This window comes from Hemiscyllium ocellatum, chromosome 24, assembly GCF_020745735.1.
Source record: "Hemiscyllium ocellatum isolate sHemOce1 chromosome 24, sHemOce1.pat.X.cur, whole genome shotgun sequence".
NCBI classification, from domain to species: domain Eukaryota; kingdom Metazoa; phylum Chordata; class Chondrichthyes; order Orectolobiformes; family Hemiscylliidae; genus Hemiscyllium; species Hemiscyllium ocellatum.
Genome location: NC_083424.1, coordinates 43,075,591 through 43,091,697, shown reverse-complemented (window position 1 = coordinate 43,091,697; position 16,107 = coordinate 43,075,591). Strand labels below are relative to the sequence as shown.

Genomic DNA, 16,107 nt, shown 5'->3' with positions numbered 1-16,107 from the left:
TCAAGTTTGTGAGACATGATTTCCCACTCAAAAAGCCATGTTGACTATCCCTAATCAGTCCTTGCCTTTCCAAATACATGTACCTCCTGTCCCTCAGGATTCCCTCCAACAACTTGCCCACCACCGAGGTCAGGCTCAACGGTCTATAGTTCCCTGGCTTGTCCTTACCACCCTTCTTAAACAGTGGCACCACGTTTGCCATCCTCCTGTCTTCCTGCACCTCAGCTATGACTATCAATGATACAAATATCTCAGCAAGGGGCCCAGCAATCACTTCTCTAGCTTCCCACAGAGTTCTCGGGTACACCTGATCAGGTCCTGGGGATTTATCCACCTTTAACCGTTTCAAGACATCCAGCACTTCCTCCTCTGTAATCTGGACATTTTGCAAGATGTCACCATCTATTTCCCTACAGTCTATATCTTCCATATCTTTTTCCATAGTATCTTTGATGATGTTGGCTGATTTCCCGATACAGCAGGAAGAGTAGATGGAGTCAAGGGAATGAAGGTTGGTTTTTTTGTAATGGGCTGGGCTGCATTCAGAAGTCTCTATAATTCTTTGCAGTTTTGGGTCAAGCAGCTGACGTACCATGCTGTGATGGATGCTTTCTATGGTGCATCTATAAAAGTTGGTTGGAGTCATTGTGGACACGCCAAATTTCCTTAGCCCTCTGAAGAAGTAGAGACGGTGTGCTTCCTTGAATTTAATGCCGACCAGGACAGATTGTTGGTGATACTTGCTCCTAGGAACTTGAAGGTGTCCACTACTTCCACCTCAGCACCACTGACACAGATAGGGTCATAAAGTTAAAAATCACACAACACCAGGTTATAGTCCAACAGGTTTATTTGGAAGCACTAGCTTTCGGAGCACTGCTCCTTCATCAGGTGGTTGTGGAGTATAAGATTGTAACACACACAATTCATTGCAAAGGTTTACTGTGTGCTGGAACTGAAATTATATATTGAAAAAGACCTGGATTATTTGTTAAGTCTCTCATCTTTTAGAAAGAACATGTTGGTTTCAGTTCTTTTCATTTGTAAATCGCAGAGCATTTAAAAATTACATTCTCAAGTGAACTTTAACAATTGGTGTCATGTTGGCCCAGATAATGCATTGAAGGTGTGAGCTGCCCTGTGTGAGACTGTCTGTGCCACAATGATCAGACTGATTCTAATCTAAAAAATGAATTTACAGAACCATGCATGGATTCATGCAGTTTTTGAGCAAAGTAAAATTTAATTCTGCAAGTACAAATTCACCCCACAAACTTATATATCTGTGTGTGTGTGTGTGTGTATGGGGGTGTGCTTTATGAGTGGTCTGTGAGAGAGTGTGTGTACGTGTGTGAGTGTGTGTGTGTAAAAGGGTATAAGTCTGTGTGAATGCAGGAGTGTATGCGTGAGCATGTGAGAGAGGGTCTGCATGAGTGTATGTGTCCATTTTGACAGAGCAGCGAGGAGAGAAGGTGGAGTGAGGCAAGGGCTGTCTTTGCGGGTAAGTTTTCCCACTTAAAAAAGGACTTACCTTGGGAGTCGGGCCTCCATTTTTACAGAGCGGTGAGAAGAGAAGGTGAGGTGAAGTGAGGGCTGCCGGGAAGGGTAAGGGCTTAATTTATATTTGGGCAGTGGCTAAACCCGAGATACGACACGTGTAGTATCTTCCTCCCACCCCTCCCCTCCTCTAACCAGAAAAAAAAGACTCTGTAAGGTAAAGCTTATATTTTTTCTTTATCTTTCTTTTTCATATATTTAAGTGCATTGTTTGGTTTTAGTTAGTTCATATAAAGCTAAGTTAACAATGGCAGGGGACCTCAGACCCATGCCATGTGCCTCTTGCTTGAGGTGGGAGCTTAGGAACGTGGCTTACGTTCCTGACTCTTACACTTGCAAGAAGTGTGCCCAGCTGCAGCTCTTGTTTGAACCCGTGATGGCTCTGGAGCTGCGGATGGACTCACTGTGGAGTATCCGAGATGCTGAGGTCATGGATAGCACATTTAGTGAACTGGTCACACCGCAGGTTATAATTGCTGAGGGAGACAGGGAATGGGTGACAAAAAGGCAGAAGAAGAGCAGGAAGGCAGTGCAGGTGTCCCCTGCAGTCATCTCCCTCCAAAACCGGTATACCATTTTGGGTACTGTTGGGGGAGATGGCTCACCAGGAGAGGGCAGCAGTTGCCAGGATCATGGCACCGCTAATCAGAAGGGCAGGAAAAAGACTTGTAGCGCCATAGTCATAGGGGATTCTGTTGTGAGGGGAGTGGCCGAAAACGGGACTCCCGGATGGTATGTTGCCTCCCAGGTGCTCGGGTCAGGGATGTCATCGATCGCCTGCAGAGCATTCTGAAAGGGGAGGGTGAACGGCCAGTTGTCTTGGTGCATATAGGCACCAAAAATATAAGTAAAAAACAAGATGAGGTCCTGAAAATAATTCAGGGAGCTGGGAGAGAAGTTAAAGAGGAGGACCTCAAAGGTAGTGATCTTGGGATTTCTACACGTGCTAGCCAGCGTAGAAATGAAAGAATAGGCAGGTTGAACACGTGGCTTGAGGGATGGATTCAGGTTTGTTGGACATTGGAACTGGTTCTGTGGAAGGTGGGACTATTACAAAATGGATAGTCTACATCTGAACCAGACTGGAACCAATGCTCTTGGGGAATTTTTGCTGCTGCTGTTAGGGAGGCTTTAAACTAATGTGGCAGGGGGCTGGGAACCAGAAGAGAAAACAAGTAGGCAGCAAGGTGGAGACTGGAGACTGTAAGAATCATGAAGATAGCATTAATAAAGGGAAGAGTAGGCAGAGAGCAGAAGAATGCAAAAGAACCGGTGGCCTGAAATGCATCTACTTTATTGCAAGGAGTATAATGTGTAAAGCAGATGAACTTAGGGCTTGGATCAGTGCCTGGGAGTATGACGTTATTGCAATCACAGAGACTTGGTTGAAGGAAGGGCATGATTGGCAACTAAATGTTCCAGGATATAGATGCTTCAGACATGACAGGAAGGGAAGTAAAAGGGAAAGTGGAGTTGCATTGCTGGTCAGGGATGACATCACGGCTGTGCTAAAGGAGGACACTGTGGAGGTCTTGGGTAGTGAGGCATTATGGATGGAGCTGAGAAATAAGAAGGGTGCAGTTACATTGTTGGGGCTGTATTTACAGGCCTCCCAGCAGTGAGCGTGAGGTAGAAGAACAAATAGGTAAGCAGATGATGGAAAGATGTAGAGGCAATAGGATAGTGGTGATGGGAGATTTTAATTTTCCCAACATTGACTGGGATGCACTTAGTGTCAGAGATCTGGATGGGGTAGAATTTGTAAGAAGTGTGCAGGAGAGTTTTCTAGAGCAGTGTGTCAATAGTCCAACGAGGGAAGGGGCCATATTAGACCTGGTACTGGGGAACGAGCCAGGACAGGTGGTAGAAGTTGCAGTGGGGGATTTCTTTGGGAACAGTGACCACAATTCTGTAAGTTTTAGAATACTCGTAGATAAAGATGAGAGTGGTCCTAAGGGAAGAGTACTAAACTGGGCCAAGGCCAATTATATCAAAGTTAGGCAGGAGCTCGGATATGTGGATTGGTTACAGCTATTTGAAGAGAAGTCCACATTTGATATGTGGGAGGCTTTCAAAGTTACATTAAAGATAGTGCAGGATGGGCATGTCCTGTTGAAGGGAAAAGATAGGAAGGGCAAGATTCGTGAACCGTGGATGACAGGAGAAATTTTACGACTAGCCAATAGGAAAAAGGAAGCATACATAAGGTTTAGGCAGCTAAGAACAGAATGGGCCCTGGAGGAATATCGGAAGAGTAGGATAAATTTTAAGTGAGGAATCAAGCAGGCTAAAAGGGGTCATGAAATAGCTTTAGCGAGCAGAATTAAGGAGAATCCCAAAGCATTTTATTCTTATATAAGAAGAAAGTGGCTAACTAGAGAAAGGATTGGTCCACTAAAGGATAACGAAGGAAGGCTGAGAGAATGGTTGAGATTCTCAATGATTACTTTGCATTAGTGTTCACTGAGGAGAGGAACATGATGAATCTTGAGATTAGAGATAGAAGCTTGATTAATCTGGATCACGTTGACCTAAGTAGGGAAGATGTGTTGGGTAGGCTAGAGGTTATTAAGGTGGACAAATCCACAGGACCGGATTGGATCTATCCCAGGTTGCTGAGGGAGGCGAGAGAGGAAATAGCTGGGGCCCTGATAGATATCTTCGTGGCATCCTTAAACACAGATAAGATGTCAGAGGACTGGAAGGCTGCTCACGTTGTCCCCCTGTACAAGAAGGGTAGTAGGGATATTCTGGGTAACTACAGACCAGTGAGCCTGACATTAGTGTTGGAAAGTTTCTGGAGAGGGTACTGAGGGATAGGATCTATTTATATTTAGAAAGAAAAAGGCTTATCAGTGATAGGCAACCATGGTTTTGTGCGGGAAGATCGTGCCTTACCAACTTAATAGAGTTCTTTGAGGCAGTGACCAAGTTGATAGATGAAGGAAGGGCTGTTGATATCATACACATAGACTTTAGTAAGGTGTTTGATAAGGTTCCCCATGATAAACTAATAGAGAAAGTGGAGTCACATGGTGTGCAGGGTGTTCTAGCTAGGTGGATAAAGAACTGGTTGAGCAACAGGAGACAGAGAGTAGTAGTTGAAGGGAGTTTCTCAAAAATGGAGAGGTGACCAGTGATGTTCCACAGGGAGCAGTGCTGGGGCCACTGTTGTTTGTAATATACATAAATGGTTTGGAAGATGGCACTGTTGGTATGGTTAGAAAGTTTGCAGATGACATGAAGATTGGTGGAGGAGCAGAAAGCATAAGGGACTGTCAAAGGGTACAGGAGAATATAGATAGACTGGAGAGTTGGGCGGAAAAGTGGCAGATGGATTTCAATCCAGACAAATGTGAGGTGATGCATTTAGGCAAGACTAATTCTAGAGCGAATTATACAATGAACAGAAGAGCCTTGGGAAAAGTTGATAGGCAGAGAAATCTGGGAGTGCAGGTCCATTGCATGCTGAAGGTCGCTGCACAGGTGGATAAAGTGGTTAAGAAGGTATATATTATGCTTGCCTCCATTGGACGGGGTGTTGAGTATAAGAGCTGGCAAGTCATGTTAAAATTGTACAAGACATTGGTTTGGCCGCATTCAGAATACTGTGTACAGTTCTGGTCACCACATTACCAAAAGGATGTAGACGCTTTGGAGAGAGTGCAGAGAAAGTTTACGAGGATGTTGCCTGGTATGGAAGGTGCTAGCTATGAAGAGAGGTTGAGTAGGTTATGATTGTTTTCATTAGAAAAAAGGAGATTGAGGGGGGACCTGATTGAGGTTATCAAAATAATGAAGGGTATAGACAGGGTGGATAGAGACAAGCTTTTTCCCAGGGTGAAGGATTCAATGATGAGAGGTCAAGCTTTCAAGGTGAGGGGTAAAATGTTTAAGTGGGATACATGCGGCGAGTACTTCACACAGAGGGTGGCGGGTGTCTGGAATGCGTTGCCAGCAGAGGTGGTAGAGGCAGACATGGCAGATGCATTTAAGATGCATCTGGACAGCTGCATGAGTAGGTGAGGAGCAGAATGATACAGATGCTTAGGAATTGGGCGACAGGTTTAGGCAGTAGATTTGGATTGGCTCAGGCTTGGAGGGCTGAAGGGCTTGTTCCTGGGCTGTAAATTATCTTTGTAGTGTGACATGAACCCAAGGTCCTGGGTGAGGCCATCTCCATGGGTACCGAACATAGCTATCAGCCTCTGCTCCCTGCTCGGCCACGTTTTGTTATTGCCTGTCCCAAAGTCCGCCTTAGAGGATGGTCACCCGAAGGTCCGAGGTCAAATGTCCTGGACCGCTGCAGTGTTTTCTGACTGGGAGGGAACAGAGGCATGTTCTGCTTCCCCATTCTGCTTCCTGATGTTACTAACCAACTCCTTCATTCTGCTGACATTGAGGGAGAGATTCTTGCCTTTACACTGTGCCACTAAGCTCCCTATCACTTTTCTGTACTCTGTCTTGTGGCTGTTTGAGATCTGACCCACTGTGGTGGTGTCATCAGCAAATTTGTAAATGAAGTTAGAATTAGGAATCTGAAGATGACCATGTATCCACTATCAATTGTTGCAAAAACCCAAATGGTTCACTGATGCCTTTCAGCAGAGATAATCTGTGTCCTTACTTGGTGTGGGCGACTCTAGACCTACAACAATGTGGTTGACTCTGAACTGTCTGCTGAGCAATTAGGGATGGACAGTAAATGCTGGCCTAGCCAGTGCTGCCCTCATCCCATGAATGATTAAAGATAAATGAGATTGGTTGACTCAGTTAGCTGGATGGAGAGTGTGGTGGTGGAAAAGGAATGAGGCAGGATGAAGAGCTTATGCCTGAAATACCGATTCTCCTGATCCTCAGATGCTGCCTGACCAGCTGTGCTTTTCCAGCACCACACTCTCGACTCTGATCTCCAGCATCTGCAGCCCTCACGTTCTTTCTGTTAGCTGGATGGCTGGTTTGCAAAGCAGAGTGATGCCAAACAGTGTGGGTTTGATTACTGCACCAGCTGAGGTCACCCGGAAGGTCTTTTCTTCTTAATCTCTCCCTTCACCTGAGGCATGGTGAGCGTCAGTCTAAGTTACCATCAGTGGTGTCTCTCTCTACTCCATGGTCTGGTAAGTCTCTGTTTATAAAGTCATGCAGCATAGAAACAGACTCTCCAGTTTAACCAGTCCACACCAAACAAAATCCCAAACTAAAGTAGTTCCATCTGCCTGCCCCGGCCCAAACATTGCTTATTCACCCACTTACCTAAATGTTTTTTAAAAGTTGCAATTGCAACCCCATCCACCATTTACCCTGGAAGTTCATTTCACACACGAACTCTGTGTAAAAATGTTACGCCTCATGCCTTTTTAAAATCTCTCTTCTCTCACCTTAAAAATATGCCCCTAGTCTTGAAATCCTCCACCCGAGAGAAAAGACGCCTGCCATTTCCGGAAACATCCTGGTAAATCTTTCCCGAACCGTCTTCAGCTTAATAATACTTTATTAAGGGACTATATCTGATTACTGTATATACTAATTAAATAGCATTGATCATCACAGGAGGTCATAACTACATGGCAAGATGAAGCTGTACTAAGATGTTTCTTGAATAAAGGTTTTTCTTACCTCTGTAATTCTTCTTTAGTTGCACTATGAGACCATGACGGTTATGGTTTGTGGGTGTATTTTACATTGTCATTGTGACTACATGTACTTTATTAGCAGTAAAGTGGGAAACCCTGGGATCATGAATGGTTCTACATATATGCAAGTCTTTTTTGCTCTTTCAGCTGTGGTTATATCCTCTACAGCTGAGGGCTTTCGCCATGGTGTAAAATTTGAATTGAAGTATTAGAAGATTTAAACAGTTAGAAGACTCACTGCTGGTCAGCACATGAATTAATGCTGACATCGGCATTAAAGTCAGGCTCTGTAGTTACCTTTTGAATATTCATTGAAGTATTGCTGTCCACAGCTGGGAACAAGCAGCCGCAGTGTGCTGTAATAAGGTCAGTTCATCCAGGGGCAGTGATACATTTGTACAGCATCAGCAGTCACTGACCTTTGAAACAAAATTAGGTTCAATAAATGATTCTTCAGTTTCATTGTTCACTTACTTGTTTATTTTTAAACCCTAGGCAAATCCAGCAGCAGATGGATCAATTTCCTCTCTTGGGCAAATAAGAGTATGATTTTTTTTTCTCTCTCTCTCTCGTGAGCTTCACAAACCTTCCCGAAGACATTAACAGACTCTGGGTGCTGTTGTGAAACCACAGTTCAACGAGTGGCTGCTGAATCAACACCTCACCATGGTCAAAGGCAAAGAGCAGAACCTTCAACTTTTTTGCTCCCTAGTGATCGGGCTTGTTTCCTACTCTACACTTCAAGCAGGTAATTGAAATAATCGTTGGAAATAGTGCAATTCTTTTCCTGCTGTCCTTTCTTGCAAGACTTTATTTCTGACCTTTATGTATATTTTGATTGGTTACTTTTGACATAATGGTAATCTGGCATAATTTATGAATGGAATTTAGTCAGAAATATTTTAAAGCATGCAATTAATAAAAGCACAATGAAACACGTTAAATCATTTACTGTGCACAAAGTTCATTTCTGGAGATCCCAACGCATTCTGAACTGTTTTTCTGTACAGGGTCCTGTGACTAGCTAATTGCAACTTAAAACTACCACCCGACCTGAGTGTTTTTAGAATAAGATTATTATATATTGGACTTGAATCCAGAATAATGAGATATCAAATCTCGCAAAAGTAGCTGCAGACCACTTTCATATATCCCTATAAATTTGGTCAGGAGTTTTTCCCCATAGCTAATCTTTGGCATGCTGTGCTGTGACTGTGCCTTCTCTATTCACAGAACAACCATATCTTTTGTTACAGAAACTTTACAAGGGATTCCTTCACTTTTTTACCCTTTACCGTTATTCTCCCTTACCCAATTTTAAAATAATAATTACTTTTCCGTGCTCTTTGCCCGGAACGTCTTCATTTATACTGAGGTTTAATAGCAACAGCCACAATCCCATGTCTCACCCTGTCAACCATGCTATAGGGAGAATTTAATGATCCCCATGGGTATAGGCTGGGGAGTGGGGGGGGAGGTATAACGGGGTTGGAAGGTTGGGGTGGAAAGCCATCGCCTTCCCAACTCCCTTCCAGATAAATTCAGTGTGGGCCAAGCTCAGGACTACGTTCTGAGCTGGATTAAACCATGTGGAAAAGTTGCAAAGGACAAATCCTTCAAAAGCAAGTTCCCGTAATACTGACACCAGTAATTCCAGTTCTGAACTGGCAATTGACAATCACTTCTGAACTGGTAACTGAATATCAGTGCCTGAACTGGGAGCTAACCAGGAACACTGGCAAACTTAGCTGGTAATTTAATAATAGTAATTTATTGTCAGATGTATTAATGAAAATACAGTAAAATGTGGAAAGGACACCATAAGCCGGCACCATTTTAATTAAACAGAGTCGTTGGGTGATAGAGATGTACAGCACGGAAACAGACCCTTGGTCCAACCCGTCCATGCTGACCAGATATCCCAACCCAATCTAGTTCCACTTGCCAAGCACTTGGCCCACATCCCTGCAAACCCTTCCTATTCATATACCCATCCAGATGCCTTTTAAATGTTGTAACTGTACCAGACTCCACCACTTCCTCTGGCAACTCATTCCATACACGTACCACCCTCTGCGTGCACATTATAAAAATAAGTAAATCACATAAAGTTGGGCCAAATCATGTTTGTTCCATACGTGACTTCCTGGTTTCCCAAGTGGCTATGGGACACTGTCATACTCTGCAGTCACCAAACCATTCCCTGCCCCTGCTGCCACTGACCAGACCCGGAACATTCTCTCTGCCAAAGCTGCCTCATCGCCACCCAGTCTGCAGCTACCACCGTAGAGGAGAAAGTGAGGACTGCAGATGCTGGAGATCAGAGCTGAAAATGTGTTGCTGGAAAAGCGCAGCAGGTCAGGCAGCATCCAAGGAGCAGGAAATTCGACGTTTCGGGCGTAAGCCCTTCTTCAGGAATTCTGAAGAAGGGCTTATACCCGAAATGTTGAAACTCCTGTTCCTTGGATGCTGCCTGACTTGCTGCGCTTTTCCAGCAACACATTTTCAGCCACCACCAAAGCCAGGCGACGGTCCCAATTTTAGATTAGATTACTTACAGTGTGGAAACAGGCCCTTTGGCCCAACAAGTCCACACCGACCCGCCGAAGCGACAACCCACCCATACCCATACATATACCCCTTACCTAACACTACGGGCAATTTAGCATGGCCAATTCACCTGACCCGCACATCTTTGGACTGTGGGAGGAAACCGGAGCACCCGGAGGAAACCCACGCAGACACGGGGAGAACGTGCAAACTCCACACAGTCAGTCGCCTGAGGCGGGAATTGAACCCAGGTCCCTGGCGCTGTGAGGCAGCAGTGCTAACCACTGTGCCACCGTGCCGCCCCATGCAATTCTTGAGGGCCAGGACCCATCTCAACCTCCAGAACCAACTGACCGTGCAAACTAAGTCCTGAGGACCTGAGGGATCATTCAATCCGCTGCCACCGAAATATCAGATGAAAAGAGTGGACCCCAAATCACCGTTACTGGGACAGTTGCTCAAGCTGCGATCGCCATGGCCACAGAGGATGGACCGGACTCACCACACAATAGCTGCCCCGCAATTTCTCTCCATTGCAATGAATTTGATTATTAAAGTTAAAAGAAGAAAAAGAAAATAAGAAAAATGATGTGGTTGATCAAGCGACATGGATCAGATGGGCCGGGGAGCCTGAACACTTCCTAACTTGCCACCGTCACCATCTTGAATTGACATTGATATTAACAAAGTGACTGGTAGCCCAGTAGCCACTTCCTCCAGGGCTGATGATACTTTAAGAAACACTCGGTGAAGTGGTTATTCTTCCAGTTTATCTAGCGGCATTTATTTCTGGTCCACTGATGTGTCGCAGACTCAATGAGGATTGACAGAAGTCAATAATCAACCTGAGTGTATGCAATGCATTTCTGATGTGAGTCAGGGGGCTCTGGATTACTGTGTCCTTCAGTCGAATTTGATGTCAGATCTCCACAAGTGCAGATAAAAACTCAGAATAAAGCAAAGACATTGCACATTTTTTTCTTCTGGTTGGTTTTGCTCTTTTCTTTTATCTCCTTTTTTTATTAGTTTTATTTTCTTTTGGGCCTCTGGCAGCGACAGCAGTGCCAGTACCAGCCTAGCCCAGCCCATGGTCTCCAAACGAGCAAGGAACAGGTCCCATCTGACTCCCCCCAGATCAGACTCACAGGCTAGGCAGAGGCTCCAGGCCCACAGCAAGGCCCGAGCACCTGATGAAGGAGAAAAGTGGTCTCCCAGTGTGTCGGTCTCCCCGTGTGTCGGTTTCCCCGTGTGTCGGTCTCCCAGTGTGTTGGACTCTTCGTGTGTCAGTCTCTCAGTGTGTTGGTCTCCCAGTGTGTTGGACTCCCAGGGTCAGTCTCCTAGTGTGTTGATCTCTCAGCGTGTCAGTCTCCCAGAGTGTCGGTCTCCCAGTGTGTCTGTCTCCCAGTGTGTCAGTCTCCCAGTGTGTCAGTCTCCCAATGTGTCAGTCTCCCAGTGTATCGGTCTCCCAGAGTGTCGGTCTCCCAGTGTGTCAGTTTCTCAGTGTGTCAGTCACACAGTGTGTCAGTCTGCCAGTGTGTCGGTCTCCTCGTGTGTCGGTCTCCTAGTGTGTCGGTTTCCCAGTGTGTCGGCCTCCCAGTGTGTTGGCCTCCCAGTGTGTCGGTCTCCCAGAGTGTCCGTCTCCCAGAGTGTCCGTCTCCCAGAGTGTCCGTCTCCCAGAGTGAGGGTCTCCCAGTGTGTCGGTCTCTCAGTGTGTCAATCTCCCAGTGTGTCAATCTCCCAGTGTGTCGGCCTCCCAGTGTGTCAGTTTCTCAGTGTGTCAGTCTCCCAGTGTGTCGATCTCCCAGTGTGTCGGCCTCCCAGTGTGCCAGTCTCCCAGTGTGCCAGTCTCCCAGTGTGTCGATCTCCCAGTGTGTCAATCTCCCAGTGTTTCAATCTCCCAGTGTGTCAATCTCCCAGTGTGTCGGTCTCCCAGTGTGTCGGTCTCCCAGTGTGTCGGTCTCCCAGTGTGTCGGCCTCCCAGTGTGTCGGCCTCCCAGTGTGTCAATCTCCCAGTGTGTCAATCACCCAGTGTGTCAATCTCCCAGTGTGTCAGTCTCCCAGTGTGTCGGCCTCCCAGTGTGTCGGCCTCCCAGTGTGTCAATCTCCCAGTGTGTCAGTCTCCCAGTGTGTCAGTGTCCCAGTGTGTCAATCTCCCAGTGTGTCGGCCTCCCAGTGTGTCGGTCTCCCAGTGTGTCGGCCTCCCAGTGTGTCGGCCTCCCAGTGTGTCGGCCTCCCAGTGTGTCAATCACCCAGTGTGTCAATCACTCAGTGTGTCAATCTCCCAGTATGTCAGTCTCCCAGTGTGTCGGCCTCCCAGTGTGTCGGCCTCCCAGTGTGTCAATCTCCCAGTGTGTCAGTCTCCCAGTGTGTCAGTCTCCCAGTGTATCAATCTCCCAGTGTGTCAATCTCCCAGTGTATCGACCTCCCAGTGTGTCGGTCCCACAGTGTGTCGGTCACCCAGTGTGTCAATCTCCCAGTGTTTCAATCTCCCAGTGTGTCGGCCTCCCAGTGTCTCAATCTCCCAGTGTGTCGGCCTCCCAGTGTGTCGATCACCCAGTGTGTCGGCCTCCCAGTGTGTCAATCTCCCAGTGTGTCTGCCTCCCAGTGTGTCGGCCTCCCAGTGTGTCGGCCTCCCAGTGTGTCAATCTCCCAGTGTGTCAATCTCCCAGTGTGTCGGCCTCCCAGTGTGTCGGCCTCCCAGTGTGTCAATCTCCCAGTGTGTCGGCCTCCCAGTGTGTCAATCTCCCAGTGTTTCAATCTCCCAGTGTGTCGGCCTCCCAGTGTTTCAATCGCCCAGTGTGTCGGCCTCCCAGTGTGTCAATCTCCCAGTGTGTCAATCTCCCAGTGTTTCAATCTCCCAGTGTGTCGGCCTCCCAGTGTGTCGGTCTCCCAGTGTGTCGGCCTCCCAGTGTGTCGGCCTCCCAGTGTGTCGATCACCCAGTGTGTCAGTCTCCCAGTGTGTCGATCACCAAGTGTGTCGGTCTCCCAGTGTGTCGGTCTCCCAGTGTGTCGGTCTCCCAGTGTGTCGGCCTCCCAGTGTGTCGGTCTCTCAGTGTGTCGATCTCCCAGCGTGTTGGTCTCCCAGCATGCCGGTCTCTCAGCGTGTCGGTCTCTCAGTGTGTCGATCACCCAGTGTGTCAATCTCCCAGTGTATCAATATCCTAGTGTGTCAGTCATCAAATGTGTAGTGTCCCAATTTTTCGGTCTCTCAGTGTGTCAGTATCCCAGTCTGGGTAAAAACAATGACTGCAAGTGCTGGAAACCGGAATCTAGATTAGAGAGGTGCTGGAAAAGTACAGCAGTTCAGGCATCATCCAAGGAGCAGTAAAATCGACATTTCGGGCAAAAGCCTTTAATGAAGGCCTTTTGCCCGGAATGTTGATTTTACTGCTTCTTGGATGCTGCCTGAACTGCTGTACTTTTCCAGCACCTGTCTAATCCAGTATCCCAATGTGTCAGTGTCCTAGTGTGTCAGTGTCCCAGTGTGTCGATCACCCAGTGTGTCAGTCTCCCAGTGTGTCAGTCTCCCAGTGTGTCGGTCTCCCAGTGTGTCGGTCACCCAGTGTGTCGGTCACCCAGTGTGTCGGTCACCCAGTGTGTCAGTCACCCAGTGTGTCAGTGTCCCAGTGTGTCAGTCTCCCAGTGTGTCGGTCACCCAGTGTGTCGGTCACCCAGTCTGTCAGTCTCCCAGTGTGCCAATCACCTAGTGTGTCAGTCTCCCAGTGTGTCGATCACCCAGTGTGTCAGTGTCCCAGTGTGTCGATCACCCAGTGTGTCAGTCTCCCAGTGTGTCAGTCTCCCAGTGTGTCGATCACCCAGTGTGTCAGTCTCCCAGTGTGTCGATCACCCAGTGTGTCAGTGTCCCAGTGTGTCAGTGTCCCAGTGTGTCAGTCTCCCAGTGTGTCGATCACCAGTGTGTCGATCACCCAGTGTGTCAGTCTCTCAAAGTGTTGGTCTCCCACTGTGTCAGTCTCCCACTGTGTCAGTCTCCCAGCGTATTGGTCTCCCACTGTGTCAGTCTCCCACTGTGTCAGTCTCTCAGTGTATCTGTCTCCCAGTGTAGTGGTCTCCTGCTATGTCGGTTGCCTATTGTGTCAGTCTCCCAGTTTGGTTGTCTCCTGGTGTGTCAGTCTCCCAGTGTGTCGGTCTCCCAGTGTGTCAGTCTCTTAGTCTGGGGGTCTCCCCATGAGTCGGTCTCCCAGTGAGCTGGTCTCCCAATGTGTCAGTCTTGACCTGGTGTGGAGGTCTTCTCCATCTCCACATCCAGGTGTCCCAGCATCCCGGCACGGCGGTCTCCTTAGGTGGTGGTTTCAGGCCTAGTCTCCAGCAGCCCAGCATGGCCTACTCATCCTGGCGAAGCCTTCAGGGTACTCTATTGTTCCTCCATCAGCTTTCCCTGAGTCCAGGAGCTGTCTACTGAACTGTAATGAACCTTGTAACTTTTATTTTATATTTATGTATGAATTCTCTGATTGATGTAGGTGCCGCGGTGTGGCAACATAAGACTTTTCACTGTAGCATTCTTGTGAAAGTACATAGAACGATGAATTTCTATTCTTTTCTATTCTAAGGTTTTTTTGGAGAAGAAAGGCAACAAGCATATCAAATAAAATATATGTTATCTCCACTGATGATGATTAATTTTGGAGCAAATACTCAGAATATGATTTTGAGTAAAAGCCCAGCAAATGTTGAGTGAATCAATATCTTCTCAATCATGCGGTTGCTCCATAGGCTTGCTTTCTCAAATGGTTCCATAACCATTCTGAAGAAGAGTCACTGGACTGGAAATGTTAACTCTGCTTTCTCTCCTCAGATGCTGCAGACCCCAGCAATTTTGTCCCATAACTATTGTTGAGCTGCTGTCACATTCGAAATATCTGTAATATGTATTGCATCTGATTGCTTCAAAAGTTTCTTGAAAATGCTTTACAAGATTGATACGCTCTCGGAGAGATGTTATCCGCCCTTTGGACAGATTCAATCACTTTGAAAACAAGTGCAATCCCACCTTCAACGTTGATAGGGGAGTGCTGGAACAGAGCCCCACATCCTGGGCAGCGCTGTAATGTCCATTAAAACCCTTCAGAGCTTGCACTGTGACCCCACTCACCCCATTGGATCTACCCTATCAGCCGAGCAGCTATTGCTGTTGTTTCTCCTCAGCCAGCAACATGTCCTTTGGACCCGGCCTTCCTCCCTTACCTCAGTCTAGGCTGAGGGAGGAGAGGGAGCTGATATCTTTGGGAGTTGCTGGCTGGGGGGAGGGTAATTTAGAGGGGGAGCTTGCTGGAAGATTGCTGTAATCAAGGGTATGTAATGGAGAATTGGGAGGTTGTGATGCATAGGTTTTTTTGATTAGATTAGACTTACAGTGTGGAAACAGGCCCTTCGGCCCAACAAGTCCACACCGACCCGCCGAAGCGCAACCCACCCATTCCCTTACATTTACCCCTTTACCTAACACTATGGGCAATTTAGCATGGCCAATTCACCTGACCTGCACATCTTTGGACTGTGGGAGGAAACCTGAGCACCCGAAGGAAACCCACACAGACGCGGGGAGAATGTGCAAACTCCACACAGTCAGTCGCCTGAGTCGGGAATTGAACCCGGGTCTCTGGTGCTGTGAGGCAGCAGTGCTAACCACTGTGCCACCGTGCCGCCCATTGGTGTTGGGGGGGCTGTGGAAACTGGGAGTTGGGGACATTTGGGTGAGTCAGACTCTACAGCCCAGAGAGATTTCGGTGCAAGTCATGGAATCATACAACATGGAAACAGATCCCTCGGTCCAACCAGTCCATGCTGGCCTTGTTCCCAAACCAAACTAATCCCAACTGCCTGCACTTAGCCCATATCCCTCCCAACCTTTCCTATTCACTCATCCAAATATCTTGTAAACGTTGTAATTGTACCCGCATCCACCACTTCCTCTGGAAGTTCATTCCACACATGAGTGACCTTAAGTTTAAAAAAACTGCCCCTCATATCGTTTTTTTACATCTTTCTCCGCGGGGGTGGGGTGTGTCAATATAATGTGGAGCTGGACAAAAACCCAGGAAGTCGAGCAGCATCAGAAGAGCAGGAAAGTCAATGTTTCAGGCAGGACCCTTCATCAGGACCTGAAAACGTGCCCCCTAGTCTTGAAGTCCCCCACCTTGGGAAGAAGACACTTGCCATTATTTCATAGACATTAATGGAATAAAAAGTAAAGCGAGATCCACGATTGAGATGGTTCTGGAATTCAGAATGCAGCTCGTTCTGCTGTAACACAAATTCACTGTAACACGACTGATGAACTGGGGACACTGGTTCTAAAACGCAAAAACATAAAATGTGTGTTGGCTGTAACATGATTACATCACCA

General features: G+C 47.2%; 1 protein-coding gene across 6 annotated transcripts in view; it reads left to right on the top strand.

The window, feature by feature from the left end:
- susd2 (sushi domain containing 2) overlaps nucleotides 1-16,107 on the top strand; it is a 233,071-nt gene that overhangs the window by 107,389 nt on the left and 109,575 nt on the right. For 3 of the 6 annotated variants that reach the window (XM_060843721.1, XM_060843720.1, XM_060843719.1), the window contains one exon: nucleotides 7,767-7,938. In XM_060843721.1, coding sequence (XP_060699704.1) covers nucleotides 7,857-7,938 — 82 coding nt within the window. In that variant the 5' untranslated portion in view covers nucleotides 7,767-7,856. Of the gene's footprint in view, nucleotides 1-7,685; nucleotides 7,939-16,107 lie in introns of all 6 variants that reach the window. The other 3 variants (XM_060843718.1, XM_060843723.1, XM_060843722.1) reach the window with 1 other exon arrangement.